General features: G+C 38.5%; 1 protein-coding gene across 2 annotated transcripts in view; it reads left to right on the forward strand.

Annotated features, from left to right (window-relative positions):
• NR5A2 (nuclear receptor subfamily 5 group A member 2) overlaps window positions 1-26702 on the forward strand; it is a 99210-nt gene that overhangs the window by 34629 nt on the left and 37879 nt on the right. For both annotated transcript variants that reach the window (XM_069789387.1, XM_069789388.1), the window contains exon 6: window positions 21388-21507. In XM_069789387.1, the coding sequence (XP_069645488.1) occupies window positions 21388-21507 (120 nt within the window). The remainder of the gene's footprint in view (window positions 1-21387; window positions 21508-26702) is intronic.

Genomic DNA, 26702 nt, shown 5'->3' on the forward strand with positions numbered 1-26702 from the left:
GATCCATTATGCATACATGTGTCTGCAGCCCAGGCGGAAGTCGCTCTGTCTAATCCCGTATTTTATACTGGCACATGCCCGCAGAAAGAGAAAAATGGGGAGATCATTTGCAGGATTTTTACAACCTCTCTTCTTTTACGGTATTTCAGTTGTGTTAGGGTTTTTGCATGTGCTCCAGCTCATGGGCTCATGGGAAAAGACTAAAATAGCGACTTCATATCTTAAGATCACATTTATTGGGGCCCTATCCAGAACAGTTACCTCAGGCACCTCATAAAAATGAGACGCTACTGCCTATGTCTTAGTAAAGTGCCAGAGGACCCAGAGCCAAATCATGCTTTCGCAAGCATTAAAAAGCTTTAATGGGCTTAAATGAGTAGGGTTAGATACAGAGGTCTAATTCTGCTAAGTGCAATAGGACTGCACTGCAGGCAGGGCAGAGCATTGGCAGGATCTGGCCCTTGCTCCATCTGTTGACCCCGCTCAAGGAGGCACCTAGGCGTGCACAGAGGCAAAGCTGAGGCAAAGGCCTCAGTTCAGAGAGGGAGCAAGTCCTGGCCTGGATTCACTGCCACACTGGCATTCCCACAGCATCTTCTGTCATTGCATAATTGTTCTAAATCATGGGAAAATCTGTTTAAAACCCAAAGAGTTCAAAAACAATTCAAACCCCTTAACATATATTATGCTTTAATGTAGCCTACGTAAGAGCTTGTTAAGTTGTTCTCTTGATTTTAAAAGTATACTTGTAGTAACTTATAGGATTGCGTTTCTAAGACCTATTACTCTCTGACAGCATGATTTAAGGAAAGGTGGATGTATATGTTTACGATATAAAGTATATTAATTTAAGTTTGTTTTAACAACAAATAACTGTTCAGTTTTAGTGGATAGATTTTGCTTGAAAGAATTCACATTAATTATACTTAAATATCTCCCAGTTGTACCTTTTTAAAATTTTTCCTATACTACTAAAAAAGCAAAGTAAGCACAGTATATGTGTCATAAGTTTCAATGCAGTTTGTTTGCTTTGCTTTTGTTACAGTAAAATTTGTATTTATATAAATAAGAAGATTAGTAGGTTAGTAGATTAAATTTAAGCCTAACTCATGTCTTGGTCTGAAATTGTAATTGAGGTGTTGTATCGGTACTGTCTTTGAGTAATTAAGAGCTGGTTTTGCTGTCACTGAACTCAACTGCTAAACTCTCAGCACTCTAGTGTGAGCAGGATCAGGCTCATTCTGCATTTCAGTCAGTTCCTGTAGAAAATGTCCTGTTGTAATGCAATTATTCTCTCTTCCTTTAGCGTCCTGCAGACTTTAAGTTAGACAAGCAAGCTAAAGACTTGAGAGACGTATTTAGTGTCTCCTGCAACAGTAGAAAGGAAATCTGAGGACTTGTTAAAAGGAAAGATTTAGAAGCAGAAATTCTACAGAGAGAACTGAAAAGAGTGTTAGCAGGCAGGAGGATCTGCTTTTCCACTTGTTGCTTTGATAACGGATAAAAGGCTGTCATTAACTGCAGGCTACCAGCTGGGACCAGATAGAGTAATCCCAGCAGAGGGTTGGCCCCAAACTACACAGGCATTCTTTTAAATCTTTGAGACCATCGGAAAGTTGTTTTTCCCCTACCATCGTCATCATTATTCTTGATGATGTTTTCCACCCCGGTTTAACATCTTGGTCTCGTAAATCTACTTTACAATACTTTTCTGTTTGAAGTGTAAGCAAATATCACGGAGACAAAGATATTTCAGCTATTTCATTCAACTGCCTAAAGATTCCCAAAATAAATTCCAGAGAACTGGATCAGGCATAAAATACCACTGCCATAAGAAAACCCTGTTGTTTGATTGTAAAGGTATATTGCACCCAATGTGCAGATAATCATGTGAACAATTTGTAATGTATGTCTTCCTGGTAATCAACACACTGGATAAATGAAATGTAGAGGATGTGTTACTTGTAACAGAGTAGCAACAGAATGTCATTTGCTAGAAAACCAGCCGAAGTGACCCCTGCATGGTACAAACACATGCAAACACAAGGACAGACAGAGCCCAGCAAACCCATGCATGCCTAGCCTTACTTGTGTGCATTGTGCCACCAAGGTCGTGTTACCAACATGCTTAGACACATGCAGGATTGGGCCATCAGCATTTGTTAGCATTTGTACAGATGCTTGACGAGCTGTGTTGTTTCAACCTGCATTATTGCAGAGAAAGAAAAAAAAAGTACTTAAAGCTCTGATTGTCATTCTATACTGTTCATTTTAGTGATATATTTAGGGGCCTAGCTTACTTTGTATTCTTATGTGTAATTACCCATATAAAAAACACCACTCATTAGTGTTCTGTTCCACTGACTTAATTATACCCCTTAATTAAATCTTGACTAACTGGGGGTCACTGCAGTGTCAGTGGGATTTGTCACTGTTTGTCAGCAGGTGTCTGGTCACATCTATTTCTGGTTCCCCTGTTGCTGTATTCTGCTTAAGAGCATGGTCTTTTCTAAATGCAGAGGACGATTATGCATTACCTTACTCTGTTTTGTGCCTCACAAATTAAATGAGACACCAGTGAATCCGTTTTGTACTACTAGCACTGTCCCAATCTTTACATACAGGAGGTGGGGAATGAAGCAAATATAAACCTTCTCAGAACACAGTTCATTACCTCACTTGTGTTCCTTTGCAAAGGCTTATTCTTTCTGCACTCAAAAGCCATGGTCTTATTAATTTATCAGATAATCTTGTGTTCAACAGGCATAAAAATATATTGCAAATCTCAATCCAGGATACTTCTCCTTTCCCTTACCTCCTAAACATGGAATGAATTTGAATCATGACCAGCAAGAACGAGCTAAATCAATATTACATGCATAACAAATACAACATGGCATGTGCTGCTATTGCTGTGTTGCTCAGAGTCAGAAGACCAAGGCTCCCGATTCAGTGTGCCCTGAATAATTCAGTGGGAGTTCTGCATATGCAATAAGTGCATAATAGTGCCATTTCTTTCTATTTCAAATTTGCATGTTTTGGGTTTGTTATTTTAGAAAGTTACTTAGGGGAAATATAATTCCCATGTTTACGCATATAATAGGCACCTAATGTTCATCTGAATAATTGATTAGTCAAGTCAGGCTTTCATAATTAGCTATTGGCTTTCTAGTATAAGCCCACAAAACACTTGTCAATCTACAGACATTTTTAATTTATTAATATATATGTTATCAAAAGAGCTGCAGTAGTTACCTAGAAAGCATTTATTATTTATTCTGTCGAGACTGAGGAAGCATTTCGATTCTAGACATGTATTTTCAGTCTAATGTAACTTTCCCAGAAGATTATCTTTTTGTTCTGAAAGTTTTCATGAACATTCTCTGTCTGTGAGCGCTTGCTTACAGTGGAAAATGGAAAGAGGGTTTTTAAAAAAAAATCCATTTAGCCATTCCTGTGTTACACAGAAGCTAGTGACATGTTTCATTGATTATAAAATAATGTCTATCACTTATTTGTACTCAGATACCTAACAACCATCTAAATAGATGCCACTAGCAGATATCCCTAATGCAGCCATAGATTCTGTGACAAGACAGATGCATCTGTTGATAGCACCTGTGACAGCGATACTGCAGATAAGAGTTGTGGAGCTATGTGGTAAATTGCAGAATTATAAGATAAATTGTATTTATTATGAACTTCATGACCTCATTTGGACTCTACCACTAATCCATTTTTGCTTCCTCATATTCTTGACCAGTTTTCAAGTAGCTGTTAAAGGGAAAGAACATCCTCCTTACTCAAGAAACTGTGCATTTTGAGCCCATAATATGAAGTTCATAAAACAAAACATTTGACTGAGAAATCCAGAATGAAAATTGTTCAGTTCTTACAAGAAGTAAGTTAAAGACTGAACATCTGATAAAATGAATGGGACTAGAAATTTTGTGGTTTATTTTATTGGGAAACAAACTTCACATTTCCATTGGGAGGCAGCATTTACTTCTAGCACTTGTTGAGTGTGGGACACTGAATTTAAACCAGATATTATTATTATTTATGGAAAAGGTGGTTTAGTTCTGTATATGCTATAAGTTTACTTTCCCTTGCCCCATTCAGAAGAATCACCTTCGTTTTAGTGAAAATTTATAAGCATCTGCTTCCCATCACTGAGATCAGGACAAATGCTTCAAATAAACATGTAAAGTGCTTTCCTGAATCAAAGCCCTTCTGAGGCCTTAACTATTGGATGGGTATTAAGTAAGTTCCTTGCTTTGTAAGTGGGAAGGTACAAATATAATATCAGAATTCTAAAGCCCTTTTAAATCTAAAACTCTTCTATTATAGAATAGCTTTTTAGTGTGTTTGGAAAGAACATGATGTAAAAAACACATCATAGTGGTAGAAAAAAATGTATGCCCATTTTGGTGGTGTGATTTATTTAATTGTGGCTCACCACTATCAATTATGTGGTCTCACAAAATTCACACAAGTCCTGGAGCAATACTACAGCATCTTGTGTACCATACACATGTATGTATTATGCATAAATTCTCTCTCAGTTCCTACTTAAAAGTAGAAGAAATATTAGAATCCTTTGATTTAAAAGAAGTTTGATAACATACCTCCTATTGAAGAATGCAAATACATTTCTAAGGATGTCATTATAAAGTCCCTCCTCCACAATACATGTATCTTGTACTAATATAAAATTTCATTATGTATTTTATATCCATTGCAAAATATTAGAAAATTAAATGCTGCATTGCAAAGAACACAATATCTGTGTAGGACTGGGAGCCACGTTTCCAACTGCTGTTTTAATTTTCTAGATAACATTTTGTGCGGTGTTAAAATTTCAATCGCTGTTATAGTAATATAAGGATTTTCTATTAGGATATTTTTAAGCATAGCAGTTTCTACCTGGAAAGTATTTCTAGTTTAGGCTGGTGGGCTAATTAAGGATTCAAGCTGTGCAAGCATTGAAACATCCACATTCTCAGTATTAACGTACAAAGTTCTCACCATTTCCCCTGTCTATTAACCTAAGAGTTCAGTAACATTTCCCAGTGGTATTGTATGGCTAGCTCGGTTCTTCCATTTAGGCTTTGAAAGAACATTGTTTTCAAAAAGTGTTTTACAACTGGAAATAGATGTATCTGCTAAACAGATTCATATTTTCATGATTAGACAGGTGATCTGATCACAAGGTGGAAAAGAGATCATATACATAAACAATGAATTAAAACCCCGAATAGGATTGCTAAGTCCGTTTTTCTAGGTTACGGCTAAATGAGAGCCATTATGTGGGCTTTCAGATAAACTCACAAAGCTCTTATCTATATAAACCTGATAGATCTGCCATTATTCTTAGTGACTAACAGAAGTTATATCATTCAGTTGCATTAAAAATGCATTAATCCTTTTTTAGTAACCTTCTTCTAATTCATTGATTCAATTATACAGTGAACAATAAAAATGTTTGGTATAATAAAAATACAGTATTAAAATGTGTTATACACATAAATATTTCATTGCAATGAGATTATTCAGGGTTTTAAAAATATTAACAATATTAATATCATGCTCTGAGACAACAAAGTGTATGTTTTTTCAGCATCTCTGAAACTATATTTCAAAAAGATTAGTCTTTAAAATGAAAGGCCTGAAATGGTTGCTTATAGTATTATTTGCGGTTACTTCATGTACAGACTTCCTGTAAAGTTGGTGACACTTACAAGCATAGGTTGATTAAGGGACAGAAAAGTGTTAAAGGACGTATGCGCATATTGCTCGTAAATATTGTGAAGCCAGGCTCCTCTGATGAGATCAACTCCCCCCCGAAGTCACTGGCCTTTGTACTAAGACTCCCAGGGTTGGACCTTGAGTTGATGCAAGTATTGGGAACATTTTGCTTGGCGGGCGGTATGCAGCATTGTGAGCAACTTTCACAGCAGTGCCAGCTACTGCAATCCCACTTACACCAGCTAAGTCAGTCAGACCACCGGGACTCCAGTATAGCTCTCGATCTGGCCATTCAGGTAAACCAGTTGGAGTAATTCACCCAAGACTTTAATCAGTTTTGACACAGCTAGTACTGTTTATCGTTTTGTATTTGGGTTATTTAATTAGTTTTTGTGGTAGGAGAGCAAAATATTGTTGGTTGTATTATATGTATTATCTCAAATGCCGATAGCCAGGCACGGCTGAGCAGGTTTCTGTGCGAGACAATGTTGCTGGTTGCTGTGAAAAGCTGGTGTGATTTCTGCAAGTGTTCCAAGACTAGAGGAGAAGAAAGCACTTCATATTTTCATTAGTCATCCCTTTACAGTTTTACTTTTTAATTCTTTCAGCAAAGCAGATTATTAAAAGCAATGACCTGAGGTCTTCATTCAGATATCAGACTTGCAATCCTGTATAATGTGCGCTGCAGGGCAGAGGTCACACCGACGAGTCTGTTAATGTAGTCACTCTGGGATAAGATCAATCTCCATACTTCACCATATTGATCTAATAGCTCATTGGCACTTCCCTCTTTGAATTGATTAGCTCATGTGTAAAAGGAGATTGATGGGTTTCTGACCCTGAGGAGTCTGTCAGGGGCACACCCATGGCAGGGGAAGTGGATGTTTTTGCTGCTTCATTTGGGTGGCTCATTATGTGGATGCCTCACTGGGAATAAGGCTCATAACATTGTTTTATGAATTATTTACAACAAAATATCAGGGTTTTGCTTCATTTGGTGCTCTACCTGTACTGAATCCATTCTAAACACAGCATGAAGAAATACACATGAATGGCCAATTGTACCAAATATTTGCCTAAAGGGAACCACCACATATAAGTGACCTTAAAAAGCAATTTTACTAATATAAGGTAATCGTAATAGATATGAGGGTAGGAATAGACTTCATGGGTCATCTAGTCCATTCCCCTTATGCAATGACAGAATATTGATGATATCTAGAAATGAATTACATTTTAATTGCATATTCTGGTTAAGTACTCACAGTGAATCTAGTTCAGACATCTCAGGGAACTTCATATGCACACTGTACTGTAGAAAGAGGCAATTTGCATGCAACACGTGAGCTAAAAAATAAACTATGCACATTTCTCCATTGTTAAAAGTAACCTAAAAAACCCAGATTCGACTCCATTTATCAAATAGTCATATATTTGCAAAATGCATATATTTGACACAGTAGATTGGATTTTGGTGCTGTGTGTGCTCATGCAAGAGGAAGTATAAAAGGAGCTGTCGCCAGAAGCTGAATTTAGAAGTTGGCTTATGTTAGGTTGTACTTAAAAAATGTGTGCATTATCAGAGCCTTCACAGATAAAAAGCAATAAAACTAAGGACTGGCTCCTTGAAGTCTTCTTTTGAAGCCCAGGCATTTTTGTATTTCTGTCTGCATATGAATTGTAGAATCAGTCTCAAAGACATTTATAATGAAATAATTTCTTATATACCATCAAAGCTCAGGATACTGTATGATACCATACCTAGGATGGTGTTACATAGGATGTCAGGTTATATGGTTATGCCACAGTACAAAAATATTGAGCAAAATATTCTCATGGTGTTGTTAAGCTGATGCTTATATTTATGTAAGGAGACAGTGTGCTTCACTAATAATATCTTGTTGTATTATTTAACTGGACAGCCTGGCTTTATGTGGGGGCTTGGCAGTTTAAATTGAAGGACAGATAATTTTATTTATACAGAAAAGTGTCCATGTATGCTCCATGCAGTCAGGCAACCCTTTTCTACTATTAGATTTACGGTAACTTAAACATGTACTGCATAAAAACATAGTAATAGGCAGTCCCTTCCCTAAAGACCTTATATTTTAAAAGAAAGAGACCCTTAGGCAGATTAGTTAAAAAAAAGGAGAGTGCCAAAGAAAGAATTCAATCCATTACCTGTCAGTGAAATGGTGCTGGATATTTGTATAATCTTCCACTCATTTATACCTCTAAATCATTCAGACTATTTTATATACAAGGAAAATTGCCCTGGTATAGACTTATGTAGCCATATTAAAAAAAGTTCTAATACGCCTCAGGAGAGCTTATTGGAGGCAGAGTCACAATGCACTTTCCTTTGATAAGTCTGGGAAAAATCTTCTTACATTTGGGTATCAAAGTAATATTTTAGTCATGGTAAATCTTCAAAAAGAAAACTCATATTAAACTTAATTACAAACCAAAGTAACTGGTACTCAGACCTAGATTAGTAGTAGATTGCCAGACACTTGAACACAAGCCATGCAAAAAATGATTTTTTTTGAGAAAATTTTGCCATTTTATTACAAGCTCTTGTCCATTGACCAAGTTTCTGCCAGTCTGATTAAAACATAGCTCCCACAGTTGTGGTGCACTCATGGGTCAATGGGATGTGAACAGAGCAACCTGATTTTGTTGTTCATCACCCCTGCTGTCATTCAGAAATGAGCTAGGAAAAACCTAATAAATTAGAAGTACAGACTGTCTCCCTTTTTCCTAAACTCACAGCTAATCTTCTATTGCATACAGACATGTAGGAACCCAATTTAGAGACTCAAAATTTTGATACCTGTGTTCAGCTGTGACAGCAGAGAAAGTCAGAGGCTGGCTGAGCCATGTCACAGTCCACAGTCATTTTTACATGTAAGGTTCCTGCTCATTCTGTGTTTTGTACTGCAAAAGTTCTTCTCATCAACATAACAAGCAGCCCCGATAAAATCAGTTTCTTCAGGGATCTTTTTAAACATTAATATTAATCCTAACTGCAGTGCTAATGTCTGTATGGGACCTGGGCAGAGTGGTGACAACCTTATTTTAATGGTACTTCCCAGATTTCCAAATTAGAATACAAGAAACAGGAAGTGGGAATAAATGAAACAAAGCCAAATAAAAGGATAAATGGAAAAAAACATTTTAATAGACATTTGCCTAGTCCTTAAACATTCATTCAATCAACACTTCCCGTGATTTTTAATAGCATGGCTCTATCTGCTCTTTTACATTTGACTCTGTCCGGAAAGGAGCTGATTTTTTTTGAAGATGATGTTCATAGTTGAAAGGGTTTAGCTAGATGGTAGTAGCTGCATGCCAAGAGCCTCCTGCAATGCTTTTAAGATGTAAAGAGATGTACTAAGTCTTTTGGGTCATTCCCATGTACAGTAGCTCATTGGCTCATGCATCACTGGTTCTCACTACTTCTCCACAACCTTCTTGTATGACTTCAGCTTCCTTTGGTGGTGTTTTTAAGCAACTTTTTCTATCAAGTCAGATGGATACTGGTTTAATACATGATAACCCCTGTCCATAATGCTGAATTTGCTTTCGCTTTCTCCCTTATCATTGGGCCTTCTTTCTCATTTAATCTCTGCCCCAATTACTGCTGCAGCCTTTGGGATGTAAGACAACCTTTCTGTGTTTTTTTCTTCATCAGTACACCATCTCCTTTCACATCTTGACTGAAGATACTGTTTCTCATAATTTCTTACTGCTTTTGCTGTGGCTTTTTTTGGCTGTTCTATCACAAAACAGAGGAAAACACAGTGGAATACATTTGTATAGCGAGTGCAGTGTTTTACAAGAACACCAGCCTCTATTGCCAAAGGTGTATTACAGGTGACTTTCTGTCCTGTTTAGCACACTACAGCTCCCAGTCTTGAGACTTCAGATCCATATGTTTCAGTGATTCAAGTATGGGCAGAAGGAAATACCTGCCCTTACATAGTTGGATGTTTGTCAAAAGTATTAAGAGGACTATGAAAAGTAAAATATAAACTAACATATTTTAATTCATGAAAAAGATTGCAATGCTGTGCAATCAAAAGATAAAGAACATTTAACATACAAAACTGCTGATTTGATGATAACTACTAATGGCATGGAACATCCAATGTATTAGATTCTTTGTGTGGTTCATCAGTGTCCAACCCTTGGTATCACTAATACTTACCTGGAAAATTATTATTCTCTCATTTACACTGCTGTAATGTTAAAGTAACTCTTTTTTAGTCATGACATCAGAAGATTATTTGCATATTCCCATTGGTGTAACTGTGAATACAGTCCTATCCCGTGTACACAAACCAACCTTTGTAGGTGTCACCTGTTAAAAGAGTAAGGTTATACTTCTCTAATGGCTTGCCTTTTTCCCATACTTCACACCCCTTTGAATAGCTGTGCTGGAAACAAATGCAAACCCTATTAAACAGAAGAGTAACCACATAGTGTAATTTAAACAAAAGCCAATTTAAGTAACTCTTGTGTTAATGCATGCAAAAAACAGTGTTCCGGGGCATGCAGCACTTGAAAGAACAGGACCCTAAGTGTGTTGAGAGATTACTCTGCTTGCCTGTTACCATATTAAAAAGTCTTTCTGAAATCAGCATGTCTCTTGTGTCACAAGTTAAAAATATTTTCCATATTATACTTAGTTGATTGAGTTTTAATAGAATATTTATTTTGTGGAAAACAAATCTAGTTCTTACTAGGACTTTGTCTTTAATATTAACAAACCACTCCTGTGTGTTGTATTGATCTCTGTTGAAATTTGATGTTGCTGTTTTCTAAGAAATTTTACAAATGAGAACTAATGTAGGAGGTAAAGTTTACCCATAGACTCTTAGAATAAGTGTCAGCTGGAAAAATGGGGTAGCTGTAAGAAAAATGAAAACATAATTTATCCAGTAAATCACCAAACAGGAAAGGAACATTACATATTAGAAATCCTTTCAGATGATACTAAAATATGTGTAACTTGGAGAAGACCACAGAGACTTTAATCGAAGGCTGCTGTACAATAGAGTGAAACTGCTGATTCAATATATTGAGAATAAATTCACCAGCAGTACCATAAAATTTACGACTCAGTCTTGTCTTCTGATTCCCCAGAGGATATCACTGTGCATCCTAAAAAGAAGATCAGACCTGCAATGCTAACGATGAATTGAGTGGGCCTAATTCTGATTTTGTTTATGTGGAAGTTAAAGGACTTATGTTCATGCAAGTTAAGAGTTAAGAATATGGCCCAGAACATTTTTGCGGTTAGTTTGTTGACATCAGAAAAAACAGGTGTATTTCTGGAGTAATTCAAGAGAACAAAACAGCTCTAGTACCAAAATTGCTACACAAACTACATAGCTTTATCTGATTTTTTAAAACTTCTAGACCCAACTATGCATAAACTTATGCTGCACTAACATCAGTAGAGATACTCACAGGAGTAGGATTTTGAAGGTCGGTTCTATGGGTCCAGTCCTGAAGAAGGCACCTCCTTCTTCACCCTGTGAAACAGATGCTGAGAAGAAGAATTATTTTTCCTCTTCCCTTATCTTTGCATTCACTTTGACAGGGAAGAAGCACTGCATTGTAAGCAAAATTTTCAGTTGGGACTAAAAAGAAATCCTTTTCTTATTTTCAGTTAAAAAAAAAAAAAAAACACCCAAAAAAGAACATAAGAAAAACACATTCATAATTCATCAGAAATAATGCTGACTGCAAAATACTGTCATTTTCATGCAGTTTGCACAGAGATAAATGTGAGGAAAAGAAAAAAAATAGGAGTGTTATATGTTGCATTTGACGCACTATATAATATATATATTTATATACACACACAAAGTTTACTGTAACAGTGCTTTCATCTGATGTTTGAAGAACTGAGATTTGTCATTTACCTTCTCCTTAATAGAGGGGAATACTGTCTAAATGGAGTCCAAAGATCCATAAAAGAAGAGAGGTCTTATTTTTGAGTAGGATCACCATCTGCTGCTTGCCCATACTCCCTTCAGCAATCTGAGGCCCCTAGACTCACGCACCTTGTGTTATATTCCTGCAAGAAAATGGGATGAGTGTGAACTGTTGCTCAAGGCTGCTTTTTATTAAAGTATTTTGACTCAGTGGAAGATTAGCACTGAAACTGATAAATGGCTGGTCACTGCTGCTTTGATCCCTCTTTCACAGTGATATTACACGTAGCTGTCCAGGGACATGCAAGGGGAGAAGCTGTTGCAAAGCCATCGCTCTTCCCGTGTGCATTTGCTAAGCAGAAAACCCCACAGGCCATTCAGAGCATGGGCACCACATGTGCACTGCTTCACATTTTGGAAGGGTAAAAGTGTGGGCATTTTCAAAGGTATAATGTTGCTTTGTGCTATGAATTCCTTATCTATGTCCTTTGAAAAACTGAAAAGTGGCTTGACATTCCAAACACTAATAGTTCCATGAGCAGGGAGTTAATGAAGCGTTTTCATCCCTCTCTCTTCCTCTCTCTCAGTTCTCTGCAGTTGAATAAAGGGTGAGCATATTAGCCTTTCTTTCAGCATGGTACGCAGCAGTTACTTTCCTCTATCTGGATACTGATTCACGCAAGGCATATAGGAATTTAACGTCTTGGATAGATGAACTTCCTGTTGAAATAAGCAGGCTGGTGGATTCAGAAGTTATTAAAGGAAGAGGTATAAGCACACGCACACATGCGCGGACACACACCAAGTAAAATTGCACCTTTATAACAGCCTCTTTACATGCTCTAAAGGAGCAGGCAAAGGCACACACTGAAGTATTTCTATATTTCCTTTTAGTTTTAAATCACAAAAAAAAAGTAAAATGCTACCAAACTTGGACAGGCAATAGGACAGTTGTCTAACCCAACATGGGCTTGTAAAGATCACTCCCTGCCTTTACCTAGAAATTTAATATAACACACTGGTTCTAGTAAAGAGCTGGAACAATCGTAGTTAATATTAAATCATTTTTTCTTGAACTTTGTAGCATTTTATTACTGAGGTTATAGGCAGTAATCACATTTTATTCGGGCATTCACTGAGTCTGAAAGTTATGTGCATTTACTTTTAAAACCTCATTGGCTGTTACCTGCTGCTTTTTGACAGCAACCTTGCACAGGACATTTCCCACTGTTAGCAGAAACCCATCTGGAGAGCCCAAATCCTTCTCTACCTATGTAACAATTTGGAAACCATGCATGCATTCAGGAGTAACAATTAGCCTCTGGAGTGCATTTGTCTTATAAAACTTTTATTTGGGGTGGTTTGCTTCACTATAGCATAAGAAAATGGAGTAACAACTCAAGCTATATGTCTGCAATGACTTGTGAGTGATCTCCTAACTACATTTGAAAGAAAGTTCAACCATCCCTTGAACCCATATGCTTCAAGCTGAGCAATTCAGACAGATGTTTAATCACTTCACATTCAGTAGGAAATGGCTATTCAATGGCCGTAGAATTTAAAAGTGGCACTATGAGGTGAAGGCTTCATGTTACTTCTATATTGACATTCCCTTTTAGAAATACAAGTAAAAACAATTCAGCTGAATCCAACATGGTTTTATCACATAAATTTCAATCATTGTATTTTAGTTTTTTAATCATTAGATACCCTTTTAAATTTTTACTGGCAGAAAAGCCCAAATCTATAGTGCAAGTTGATGCAAATGGAAAGAGATGAAAAAGGATTCTCCAGCTTCTCAGAAAGGGAGGTGTAGACTGGGTAGAAGGTGAGTGCATTGTTTAACTGAATCTGCGGCAATAATTACAAGGAAAATATTTAACTGAGAGCAACACAAAAAACCCCATGACCCTGAAACTTTTAACAGGTAGTTCATCAAACGTCAGGATGAAAATACCTCTTCAGAAGAAAAATTGTAATAAATCTGCAGTTGTTGGTTACAGTATGCTAAATATTGTGAAACACTTTCCTAAAAGAAAGACACAGTGTGGTTTTGATAAGATTAAAGTGCATTTCAGCAAAGCGTACACATTATTCTTCATTTTACTGTTTGGCAATTTCAGTGTTCTTCTTCAGAGAAAACAAAAGCTTACAATGATTAACGTTCTGTGCTGTGGGAAGCATACAGTCTAGAACAATGCTACTCTTGTGTTGCACCAGCCTTCCTCATCTATAACATCAGCACAAATAGTTTTTCAACTGAGTAACCAGCATTTCTGAGATAAGTCCTTCCTTTAACTACAATTGATAATGCGTGATTGTGTATTGCAGTGTCAACAGAGGCCTCAACCAGCCTGACAGACTTCCACTGAGTCCCGTACCAATAGCTCATGGACCCAGCTGAGTGGGAGTCCGGGGTGTAGCAGACAAATGTGACACTCCCATCCCCAACCTCAGACCATCTTTTTGTCCCGCCAAGAGATAGTGTGTCACCACAGTGCTCAGGATTAGACCTTTACTCTTCAAATTGAGAGTCTATTTCCTCCACTCCTGGAAATACTCTATGTGGCTTGCATTATATCAGTAAGATAAATTACGCAAACTAACAGTGGCATCTAAATGTATTCTCATGTGTGCCTGTTTTCCAATCTTTATTAGCAGAGAACTCAGAAAAGCGATTTAACGTCACTTTACAATTCTAGGTGGCAGTGGAGGAACTTGGGCATGCCACCAGGGAATTCTGTGTCCAACCTGAATTCAGATATTAAATAGTATGAAGTTCACTGTGCAGATAAGCAATACCACGTGAATCTTTCACAGTGGACACAAAGATATGTCACAGTTCCACCAGGCTCCATGGTTCTATTAAAGCCCCAGGAAAAAAGGTCAATGGACTTGTTTGTCTCTCTCTTTTCACATATCTGATTTTTTTTGAAGTTTTAAATGGGGAACACTATTTTGTAATGAAATTGAAGAGTGTAGGGAGCATAGTGACCCTCCCATGCTTGGGACATAGACTCTCATACTGCGCTGTGACCCACCTTCATCCATTCCTGTCCCAAGACACATGAACTCCTCTCGACCCAGCCATACAGCAGTTCTGCTCCGGTATTTTACTGAGAAGAGCTGGGACAGCCAGTGGCTGGGACAACAAGACGAGTGTGCAGGCTGCAGCAATTAGGATGTCCAAGTAGTGATTCCCTCCTGGGGTGGGAGAGAAAGAGAGAGCAAGCGTGCCAAAAGTTTCTTTCACAGAGATCACAATACTGAAATATTGTCAATTAATACTGATACTGTGCATGTTTCTACCATGATGTCACTGAAGATATGTTTCCAGATCAACACGGGAAGGACAAAATCTTAAAACCTTACCAGAATATAGTGCATTGCATCCTGCCGTCTGCCTGTCCACAAAATATCTGTCAGTGGATATCGCACAGGCAAACTGACTGCGCAGTGTCTCATTCACCATGTCTACCTGTGTCCTGGTTTCAGCTGGGATAGAGTTAATTGTCTTCCTAGTAGCTGGTACGGTGCTATGTTTTGAGTTCAGTATGCAAAGAATGTCGATGACACATTGATGTTTTCAGTTGTTGCTCAGTAGTGTTTAGTCTAAAGTCAAGGATTTTTCAGCTTCTCATGCCCAGACAGCGAGAAAGCTGGAGGGGCACAAGAAGTTGGCACAGGACAGAGCCAGGGCAGCTGACCCAAACTGGCCAACGGGGTATTCCATACCATGGGACGTCACATCTAGTATAGGAACTGGGGAGTGGGGGCGGGGAATCGCCACTCAGGGACTGGCTGGGTGTTGGTCGGCGGGTGGTGAGCAATTGCCCTGCGCATCATTTGTACATTCCAATCCTTTTATTACTACTGTTGTCATTTTATTAGTGTTATCATTATCATTATTCGTTTCTTCTTTTCTTTTCTATTAAACCGTTCTTATCTCAACCCACGAGTTTTACTTCTTTTCCTGATTTTCTCCCCCATCCCACTGGGTGGGGGGGAGTGAGTGAGCAGCTGCGTGGTGCTTAGTTGCTGGCTGGGGTTAAACTGTTTATCTATCAGCATTCCAGATGCTGGGAGACCCTTTCTGCATAACTAGTTGTCCTGGTTTCAGCTGGGATGTAGTTAGCTGTCTTCCTAGTAGCTGGTACAGTGCTATATTTTGAGTTCAGTATGTGAAGAATGTTGATAACACTGATGTTTTCAGTTGTTGCTCAGTAGTGTTTAGACTACAGTCAAGGATTTTTCAGCTTCTCATGCCCAGCCAGGGCACCTGACCCAAACTGGCCAACAGTGTATTCCATACCATGTGACGTCCCATCTAGTTTAGGAACTGGGAAGTGGGGGGGGGAGGGATTCGCCGCTCGGGGACTGGCTGGGTGTCGGTCGGCGGGTGGTGAGCAATTGCCCTGCGCATCATTTGTACATTTCAATCCTTTTATTACTACTGTTGTCATTTTATTAGTGTTATCATTATCATTATTAGTCTCTTCTTTTCTGTTCTATTAAATCGTTCTTATCTCAACCCAGGAGTTTTACTTCTTTTCCTGATTTTCTCCCCCATCCCACTGGATGGGGGGGAGTGAGTGAGCGGCTGCGTGGTGCTTAGTTGCTGGCTGGGGTTAAACCACGACACTAGTTACTCTCTTATGTTAGTTTATTCTGGCTATCTTGGTAGTTAGTAGGCAGCACAGTGGGATGGCCCTGAGTTGTTGTGGCAATGGCCATTTGTCTTCCAGCTTGTGACTTGTGGAATATGGTACAAGTAGTCCAAACAGCATGAGATACAAGGTTATGGATGACTCCAAATTCTGACATGCTTCCTTGTCCTCACTGTAAGCACAGGTAAACAGGATTTTGGGATAGGAAATAGGATTTAGCTATTGCCATGTGTTAATGCTGTCAGAAAGCTACTACTTGCTCCACCTTTGTATCCGTACTGTTTGAGAGAGCAGACAGTGCACATGCCCACTTTCACCTCTGGGACTTCTCCTGCCCGTGCTGGCAACAACCGGCATCGTCTGCTTCTCTAACACAAAGTATTTGCTCTTTCTCTGCCCCAGCAGCATCATTTACTGTCACACAAACCCTTTAAGTCTGCATCTCATCCAATCTCATCATCCTCACCTTCAAGGTTTTACCCGACATCCAACTTCCCTTATATCTTCTCTCACAGCACTGCCTCCCCATTCCCCTCCTCTAAAGCCTTGTCCTAAGCACTCTCTTTGCTTTCCCTGTCACTTAGCAGCAGTTTTACAAGTGTGATGTTTTACTCCTTTCATACTTGTAACATTATTACTGTATCATGCCACCCTGCATGCAAAAATGATTCCTATTTCTTTTGACTCACACACCCCCTGTTAGCTTCCTCCACATCTTTCCTTAAAAGCTATTTCTTCAGCAACAATTTCCAGTTACGCTATCCCCACTGGTATGTCTTCATCTGAATGCCACTGGTCAGAGAGGACCTAAATTTAACCATCTGGGCACAGTATTCACTCATGTTTTTGCCTGAGGCTAGGTAGCTGTTAAATGGATATAATTTGATAACTTGCTTGGGTAAGACATGAATTACATTATCCTTGTGTCAATGATCTCTTATGGCAGGGAAAAGCTGCAAATTTGGGGAGCGTTCTTGCAGCAGCCAGTTGCTGGCCATATGATGTTCAATTTTTATTTATAAGCATTCCCAGTAGTTGGGACAAAGCACACTTTTTTCTTCTTGTTAAAACATTGATAACACTCAAAGATATCCACAAACTGAAGAACCTCAAAGCTTAGCCAGTAGTACAAGTTTACAAGCTTGTTTCTAACTCAGTGTATACCATGACTGAAAACGATGTTGATTATAGGGAAGTCCCAGACTGGAACTAAGTTATCCTAGTGACAGAATCTTTTCTTTTCACCTGCTTACCCTGTTAATGGCGGACTAGCATGCTTTGGCTTTGGAGTCAGAAGACTGAAGTCCACAAGGTGCTTTTTCTGCAGAGGACCTTCCTTTTCAGAACTCACTCTCCACTTTGGCCACCAAAACTTAAGCTTCTTTGCCTTCAGGATCAGTTTAAGGCACATACTTGTTTTGGTGAAACGCTGATTTTTTCACTTTGCCAGATAATAGGCTTCTGCAACTCATTTATTGACACACCACAGGAACACAAAGGTGCTTGTGTTCTGGCTGAAGTTACACACATCATAAAGTTTACCAGCTCATTCTAACATAAGAAGTGATGTGTTACCGGTTTTGGTCAATGTGATCTATATTGTTTTCTATTTTTCATTTCAAATGCATTAGAAGAGATAAAGTATGTGTTTTTTCCTCACATGCATGCCTTTCAGAAGTAGGCTGGAACTGATCACTTACCCTACATTTTAGTAATCCGTGACCCTCCTTAAAGTCATCTCTTTTTCTTCCTAGTGCAAACTGGGAAGCATTGTGCTGCCCTACCAGCTTTCTTAAAATGGAAAAAGTAGCTGGATCTAATAGTTTTCTGAAGGCAATACTGTGTTTCAGATGTGTATTGTGCTTTGTATGCTATCCATTTTGTAGACTTTCACTGATTAAATTACAGTGAATATGGAGGAGCAGATTTTGTGAACCACTAGCAGATGTTCGCTGTTGCTAGTTTTATGAATCTTGTAGAACAGCAGGAACAGCCTATGTGCAAAACATTTTTTTGTGATTTTGCCATCTCATACTGTTCTCACAGCACTGGCTTGGTAATGATATGATAAAGCTTGGGAGGTAAGCTTTGATTGCAGACTAGCTGCTGTTGGGGCCTTCAGAAAGCCAGACCTGTAAAGCGCAGTTTGTTTTCAAAAGCCTGTGGCTGAGACAGATGGGTTAGCTGGAAATATGTCATTTATAATATAATCAAATGCTTGACCTCTTATTCAGGTATTAGTTGTTATGACACGGATGACATTTAAACTGTTTCACAGTTCATTTCGTTCAGATGTAAGCTGCGATAGCTTTGTGTGAAATGCTAATTTTGGATGAAATTATCATGTTAGCATGATTTATTTGATTTTTGTAACACCTTGTTGTACAGAGATGAAAATGATCATGAAACAGTTTCACATAAAAAGCAAGAGTACTAGAATCTGTAAATTTCAAACATTTTCTTCAAATAATGCTTTATTTTAAACCTGGCCCAAATTTTGGTAGGGAGTGTATCAATGTGGTAATTTACTGTCCTCTCTTGAGCTAACAAGTCACTTGGTTGAAATGGTTTTGTAGTCAAATACATGTTGTGGGCAGAGGAAGAGATCTTTAATACAGAATCAACCTTGCTCTGTGATCTGAACAGAAATGAATTATCATGGGCACAGACAGCATAGGGATGGAGCAAGGCTGAGTTTGTGATAGCACTAGCTTTGCTTTGACTTAGTAATATATCCATCTACAGAGTCCACACCTCTTTCTTTCCTCCATCTCTTTTGCCAATGGATATGTAGCTTACAGGAGTTATCTAAGCACATATGTGTATTAACTGTGACTGGAGGCAGAACAGCAACTGTGATAAAGGATTATTCTTAATACTGGAAAGCCAAAGCATGCAAAAAATTAGAAATATCAGAACTGAGAGTGTTTGCACAATACTAATTCAGCCTTTTTTGTGTGTATGCATTAAAATCTGTTATAACAGAAAAGCAGATTGGAAATAAAATAAGACTAGGACGGCCAATCTTAATACAAGTATTAACTAATTCTGCAGTTCTTGATTTTGTAACCTGAAAATACTATGTTAGCACAGATATTTGGATATAGTTTTCCTTGTTCTTTTTTTAAAAGAGCAAAGCGGGGGGGGGGGGGGGTAAAATTAAAAATCCCAAACCAAAACAACCCCCCATGAAAATTATATCATCCTCTAGGTAAATCAGTAGTGGGGGGAGTGAGCTATGCAGTTTTCCAGCACAGATACCTGCTGCAGTCATGGAGCAGGCAAAAGCAAGAACTGAGACTCCTAGTGCAGGCTGTGCGGGAGAAGTGATCTGCTGTGCACGGATTCTTCTGCTCTTTTGTCCCCACTGGCTTTGTCCTAATCTGCTCCTGTCCTCTCCTGATTTCATTTGCTTGCATAGTCCAGCAAGAGGGAATAATTTGAGACCGAAACCTAAGGGGGAGAAACTGGGACAAGAACAGTTGGGAGAAGACTGTCGGGGGGGGAGAAGAGAAGTTAAGATGAATGAAGGAGGCAAACAGGCTTCAACATTTAAGATGTTAAAGTCTGAGCTATATGGCTAGTGACTGGAAAGAGGGAGACAATGCTAGGTAACTTTCACAGGTGACACTACAAAAATCTATTAGTAACAAACTTCCTTCTCTACCACACAGAAAACAAGCTTGAAAGAAAAAAGTTCAAAAATTCATTAGGTTGTAGCTGATAAAATTTGAAAACATCTATTGCATTATCTAATTCAGTTCATGCAAGATTGCTCCTTTTAACGTGGTTTTGTGTGCATTATGAAATCTAGTTCTAAAGCAACTGAAACTTAGAACCCCTGAAAAACAATTTCAATAGTTCCATGTCTCAGAAATTCTAGGCATTTCTCTACTTTAAATATTCTCTTTGCTAATTTCTTTTTTACTTCTGCTAATTTGTAGCATTTTTAATCTGTTCAGCAATTGCTGTCTATGCAGGTTCTTTTTAACTGTATATGTGCTATTACCACATCTGCACCAGACACTTAATTGTAGCAAGGCTAATGTACGCATCTCTTAACTCTTTCAAGACACATGTCTGAAGTCAAAGACTTTGTTTGATTTTTGGAAGAGATCAGTAAGTTCAGTAAGAACAGGTCCAAAGGATATTGATACTTACAATGACTTAAATTCATAGTCTGTCTTCCACTAATTTGTGAAATCTTTTTCCCCCATTTCCATGGAAATCTTAATTATTTTTCAGTCTTTAAAGTAAATAAAACTGAACGCAATCCAGTCGCAATAGGAATCAGTTTAGTGATATACTTTATTTTCCTATGATATGTACATCTCGTATAACAGCACAAAAACTTCATGTAGGTTGCTTGTGCTGAGAGCCCAGTATGTTCCTTCTATTACCAAATGCAGTCAGTGATGTCTCACTGCTCACTACTGCCTTGTGCACAGCCGTTTCTTGCCCTACCAGTGACACTTAAAGCTGCTCAGCTTCTGTTTATGAAAAAGTTTTCTTCTTTTTTCATAGTACCACAACCATTCTTAGAGGGAGTGTTTACCTCTCCACTTTTTCTTTTGCAAGGGACCTATCTCTGACCTGGGCTTGTTGCAGCAATAATGCTCTTGAATCTGTAGATTCCTTAATATTTCCAGAAGCTGAGGTTCAAGGATGAAGACTATGGGAAAGTTCACATTAGCATTATTTCTGCTATTCTTGTTTTGGGTAAAAATAATATCCCATTTCCATGACCATTTCATAAATATACTATTATTATTATTTTCCATAACAATACCATAGTTCTGCTTTCCTGGAATGTAATCAGTAGTGAATATTCTATACATTTTATGGATAAGGGTTTCAGCAGTGCCCTATTTAGTCAGCTAAGAACAGCAATTTTGTGGATGAATAATTTTTGATAGCATTTCTGTTCTCATGAAGTTAATCAGATGCTTGAAGAAGGACAGACTCCATCATGTGATATAAGACTGACTCCCAGAGTGATGCCACCAACGTCTGTGTTTGCTTTACAGGTTGATGACCAAATGAAGTTGCTTCAGAACTGCTGGAGTGAGCTCTTAATTCTAGATCACATTTACCGGCAAGTGGTACATGGGAAAGAAGGCTCCATCCTTCTGGTTACTGGGCAACAAGTAAGTAAGTGGGCTCAGAAAAGTATCAATGGCTTTTTAATAATAATTTTCAAAATAGCAGGAGTTTAACTAGGTCAGAAGCACTCCTGTGTTCTCAGAGATTCTCCACAAATAATGTACAGAAAATGACTTGTGCACTCTGTTCCTAGTCTGCTGATTACAGGTAAACTTCTAAAAGCAGATATAATCATAAGCACTTTTTTTTGCAAATGTATATTTCAGTGATTGGAAAAATAGCAGATGAGAAGTGTTTCTTGAGAAGTAGTATTTTCTTGGGGCTGAAATGGTTTCTGACAGCAAAAACAACACTCCCAAACCTGATGCTTTAGGTCTAAGCAATTACAGCTTATTTTCCCTTTGGAATTGTGGTTTATTGAAAAGAATCACTAGCTGGGTCAGAAACCTAGAGAACCTGCAGCTACTACCTCATAAATACGTTGGGTTTAGAGAAGTATGTACATGTGTGAGAAACTGGGCAGCTGAGACATCTAATTCCAGGAAAATTATTCAGTCCATAGGCTATAAATGCAGATATTGTCTCAGATGCACCCTGCAGTTTGTGTACAGCTTTTCAAGGGTTAATTTTCTTCAGGTGTCAGATGCATAGGTGTCCTAAAATGCAAGAGCAATAATGTGACAAATATTAGGAAAACTGTGAGAAAACCCAAAGAAAATAAAAAGGTTTGTCTCCCTCGCACTTTCCAAAGCACAAAGAACTTGACAATAAAATAAGAACCTTATTCTTAAGATTCTTAATCTGGTTTAAACAGAAAAAAAATAAATCACAGTAGCAAAGAGAAGCAAAGTGTGGCTGAACATTATGTTCCTGATTCAAAGTGAAAACAAATGATGGCCTATTGGTATATAAGTAGCTGCAAATTGAACTGCCTCAATTCATATGTGTGGGGAAGAGCACCTTTTTCCAAGATACATCATCTGTATCTGCATATTGTGGAATTTGCTTATACCTTTAGTTATAATTTTAAAACTGTAGCAATTTCTTAACACTAAGAACAAGTGTTTATAAGAATCAGAAGGAGAAGTGACTGTTTGCATTTATGATTAGAAGGTGTACAGTAGAAGGGAGAAATGATCGACTTGTCCAAGAAAAGAAGTGGGAAAATTCAAATTCTAGCTATAGAACTGACTCCTGCACCTTTGTGGAAAGTCACTAACCTGAGATAAAGTTGTACTCCCTAATTATACGAGCAAAAATTAGTTGCATTACTCTTGGTTTATGTTGGTGCTATTGAGAAAATGATTGATCCTCTTTCCATTTCATCATCTGCAAAACATGGACAATTTTACCAGCAATTCTTTTATTTACTGCAGAGGGTTCTTGCTTATTCCTTTGTTTATAAAGCTCTAAGTATATTGACAGCTTTCTGTTCCAGAGAGAACTGCTAAATTAGTGTCTCATTTGTTACGTGATTAGCTAGTTTTTAAAGGTACTGAGTGCCTAAGTCCCACTGAAATCATTAGAGACATCTAAATACCCTTAAATTCTAGCAATTGTCCCCATTTTCCCACAGTAATAATTCTTACCTCATTAGCCACTTTTATCTTTTCTTGAAAAAAAACCCCAGCTGTACATGAACTCAAGGCAAAGCACAGCATTTAATCACTGTTAGACAACAGGTAGCAGGATGCTTATTAAATATACTGCTTACAAATCATCAGCTGGTTTTGGAAGTTGTATATTTCCAGGCAGAATTATAGTCTCTGGCTAAATTAAAACCTGGCTAAATTGGACTGATCGCATCTGTCTTTGCCCCAGGTTTGTCAAATAGGTTTAATACATCCTCTTCTCAATGTAATTTCACATTCCTATGCCAAAGTTTGTCCTTTTGAGATTGGTGCAAGCACCCCCAGAGTCTCCTGTCATCTTCTGTACATTCCTCTTTGCACTTAGGCTGCTTGGAGATCAAGGAGCCATATTACAAGAACAGCAAACAAGAACACTAAAGTCAGTCCCTTCCTTATGGATGGACTCCTTTCCATTTCACACTAGCTAACAGCTGGAAAACATACTTGCATGTATGCACCACAGTTTCTCCTTGAGAAACAGGGAGACACCAGACCTGAAGTAAATATGCACTCTCTGGCTGCCGTTTTTGAAACTGGAACAAGTCTGAAATCTACATGTAATGCCACTGTATTGTCCTGATTTCATTCAGCTCTGGTCCCTGTCATCCTAGATTAAAAGTCAGATTGCTTACAGAGTGGGCACAGCTGCACTGACTGCGCCTGCTCTCTCTGGGCTGTGCATTGCACGCGTGCTCACAGAAAGACTGCTGGTAGTTGAGGTATTGCAGAAGTGCCACTACTATGCCAGTACATGAGTTGTATGCAATTTGTCATTCAAAAGCATTTACTTTAAAATATCATCCATTTAAATGATTTTCATGGGTGAAAATCATTCATTGAAGAACCTCTTTTATTTAGAAGGACAAAGCTGGGTGAGCTAAACAGGAGGTTTAAAATATCTAGAATTGCCAGAGTCACAAATCTTAAAAGCACAGAATAATCCAGGCTGGAAGGGATTTTAATGACTCTCTAGTCCAACCCCTTGCTCAAACGAGGTTTCTCAGGGCTTTATCCAGTTGGACTTTGAAAACCCCCAAGGATGGAAACTGCACAACCTCCCTACGCAGCCAGCACCACTGCCTGACAATCTTCATGGGGATAAAGTTTTTCCTTAGTTCTGGTCTAAATCTCTTTTGTTTCAACTTATACCCCATGCTGGTCACTCTGCTCCTCCTTGAGCTCTGCTGCACAGCACAGAGCCTGGGAAGACCTTGCTGGTAAAGACTGAGGCAAAGCAGCACTGAGAACCTCAGTCTGGTCTGTGTTTGCTGCCACTGTGTTTGCTGCCACTGTGTTTGCTGAATATTGCCTTTTTGCATTGTAGCTCAGTTGCGAGTTACTTGTTTAGGCAAGCTGATCCAATACAACTGCTTCTTTTCATGTCAAGATGGACCATCTTGGCAGCATCGACTCAGTTTGTTGTCATTCTAAGACACAATGTGAGTTCGAATGTATTTATGAAAGGACAATTATGACTGTGTCCATCTCCTCTGTATTAACTGTAAAATAATTCTGGGAAGCCACACTTCTAGACCCAGGCATTATGAGTCTTTGCTGTTGCACTACATGCTGCATACTTTCTGGTTGCTGCCCTGATCCTTTCAGTTTCTCCAGTAGAGAAAGGGAAATAACCATGCCACCATCTCATAAAAATTAATTGATTAAGATGTGGAAAGCACTCTGACAATTCTGATGAAAAGTGCTGTAGAAGTTTTTATTTACTGCTACCAGCAAAGCACTATGAGCAAAATTACAGTCAATCATCTGGCTTTCAAAGATATTAACTTTAAACTGAGGACCTGAGCTAGATAGCCTACTTTATTACCTGAGAGATCATGATTATTGTCACAAGCTAGCAAATTTAAGACCTCAGAAGCCTCACTCCTTGCTTTCCTTAATATATCCCTCCATAAAAGCTACTCATAAACACAGTCCTTTTTACAATCACAATCACAATCAAGGGGGAAGCTGTAAGGGGGGAACTTATCACCACTTAATTAGAACATACCTGCTTTCTCCACTTAGGCTGCACAGCCTCTGTTCCTCAGATACAAAAGTCAAACTTCATCCAGCTCTCCAGGGCCACACCGCTGTCAGTTCTATACTAGGTATCTAAAATGGGCTAGTGGTTAGAAGCACACTCAATTTTCAAATGCATCGGCTCAAAACCCATTACCTTAGGGCATTCCTATCACATTTCCATACATCTGCATTTCCCTCAAGCCACTGGCTTATGAGTTTTACCCAGTGTCAATCCACTGTTCCCACTTTGATGGGGAAAAAGTGCAGTCAGCAACAAAGTAGTAAGCATTGGCCCTTGCATAAAAAAAAAGACTTTTATTTTATTTTGTTATTTGTTGGAGTTTCATAAATGAAGCTCTTTTGTGTGTATGTGTTTCAAGAAAGCACTTTTTTCAGATCATTACAATTCCTCAGCAGTTCCTCAGAAACAAGTTCCTCCCTATGCTGCACACTTCATTTTCTGCACTAAGTACTGCCCCTCAGCAGTAGCAATTACCATTTCAAAAGGAAATAAAGTAGCACAAATGCATTTTACAACTCTCCAAATTTCATAATGGAAAACAGCTAAGGAGTGATTTGCAATGTGGTGGTTTATTGTAAATCATTGCCAATATGCTCTCCACATGCCAAGTTTCATAGGCTTGCCATGTGGCATGTAATTTTAACAGACCATTTCTAATTACAGGACTTTAATTCCTCCAACTTGAGCACTTTCCTTTGTATCTTCCACACCAGCAATACGCTGCCAGCTTCCAAGATCCAGCACACACAAGGCAGATACTAAAGCTCTGTACAGAATATCATTGTTCTTGCATTGTCACGCAGCAGTCAACACACGAATTGTAGCCTTGGCTGCCCAGACACAAGCTGCTCATTTTGTTCATACCTACACTCTACTCATTGCCAAATATTCCCTCTGCTGAGTTTGGTCAAAGCCTTTCAGATTAAAAAGGCTGTCCAAAACCGTGCCTAAATCTGAGATTTTTTTGAGATTGTTGAAACTACCGACTTAGTTAAAGTCATCACACAAATACATCTTTCTACCTGGATTTGTATGCTAAAGCATAGCACCAGAGAAGAGCATGAGAGAGAACCAAGATCTTGACAATGTTGTGTTTTGAAGCAAATAAAAATTTAACTTCAATTTAGAGCAGACTTTGTGGCTTGAACCTCTTGCTAGATGGGATACTTTGTAGATCTTTCAGATGTATGCTATCGAAAGGTGGTGATGTGTGGCCTGGGGCATTTTCTGTGGCAATGTCATCTCTGTTAGACTTACCCACTTGCAAAGAATGCTTCTACTCTCCCAATGTTGCTGTATTTGCTGAGGCCTTTGGAGAATCTGTTTGTCTAGGAAACAGACTTGCAAGTTTAAGGTAAGATCACCTTGCCACTGAAAAGGTTCTCAAGAGGCAGATGAACTTTCAGACTGTGGGCTACAGATGACTGCATCACAAAGAAAGATCACGCTTGCAGAAGTATCACTGTTGCACAAAAAGTTACAAGAGTGTTAGAGGAAGGAGTGTCTCCAAAGGACAAGAGAAAGGAGCTGGCAAAAAAAAAGTAGATAAGGAAACAGGCTTTTT

This window comes from Haliaeetus albicilla, chromosome 8 (genome assembly GCF_947461875.1).
Source record: "Haliaeetus albicilla chromosome 8, bHalAlb1.1, whole genome shotgun sequence".
NCBI classification, from domain to species: domain Eukaryota; kingdom Metazoa; phylum Chordata; class Aves; order Accipitriformes; family Accipitridae; genus Haliaeetus; species Haliaeetus albicilla.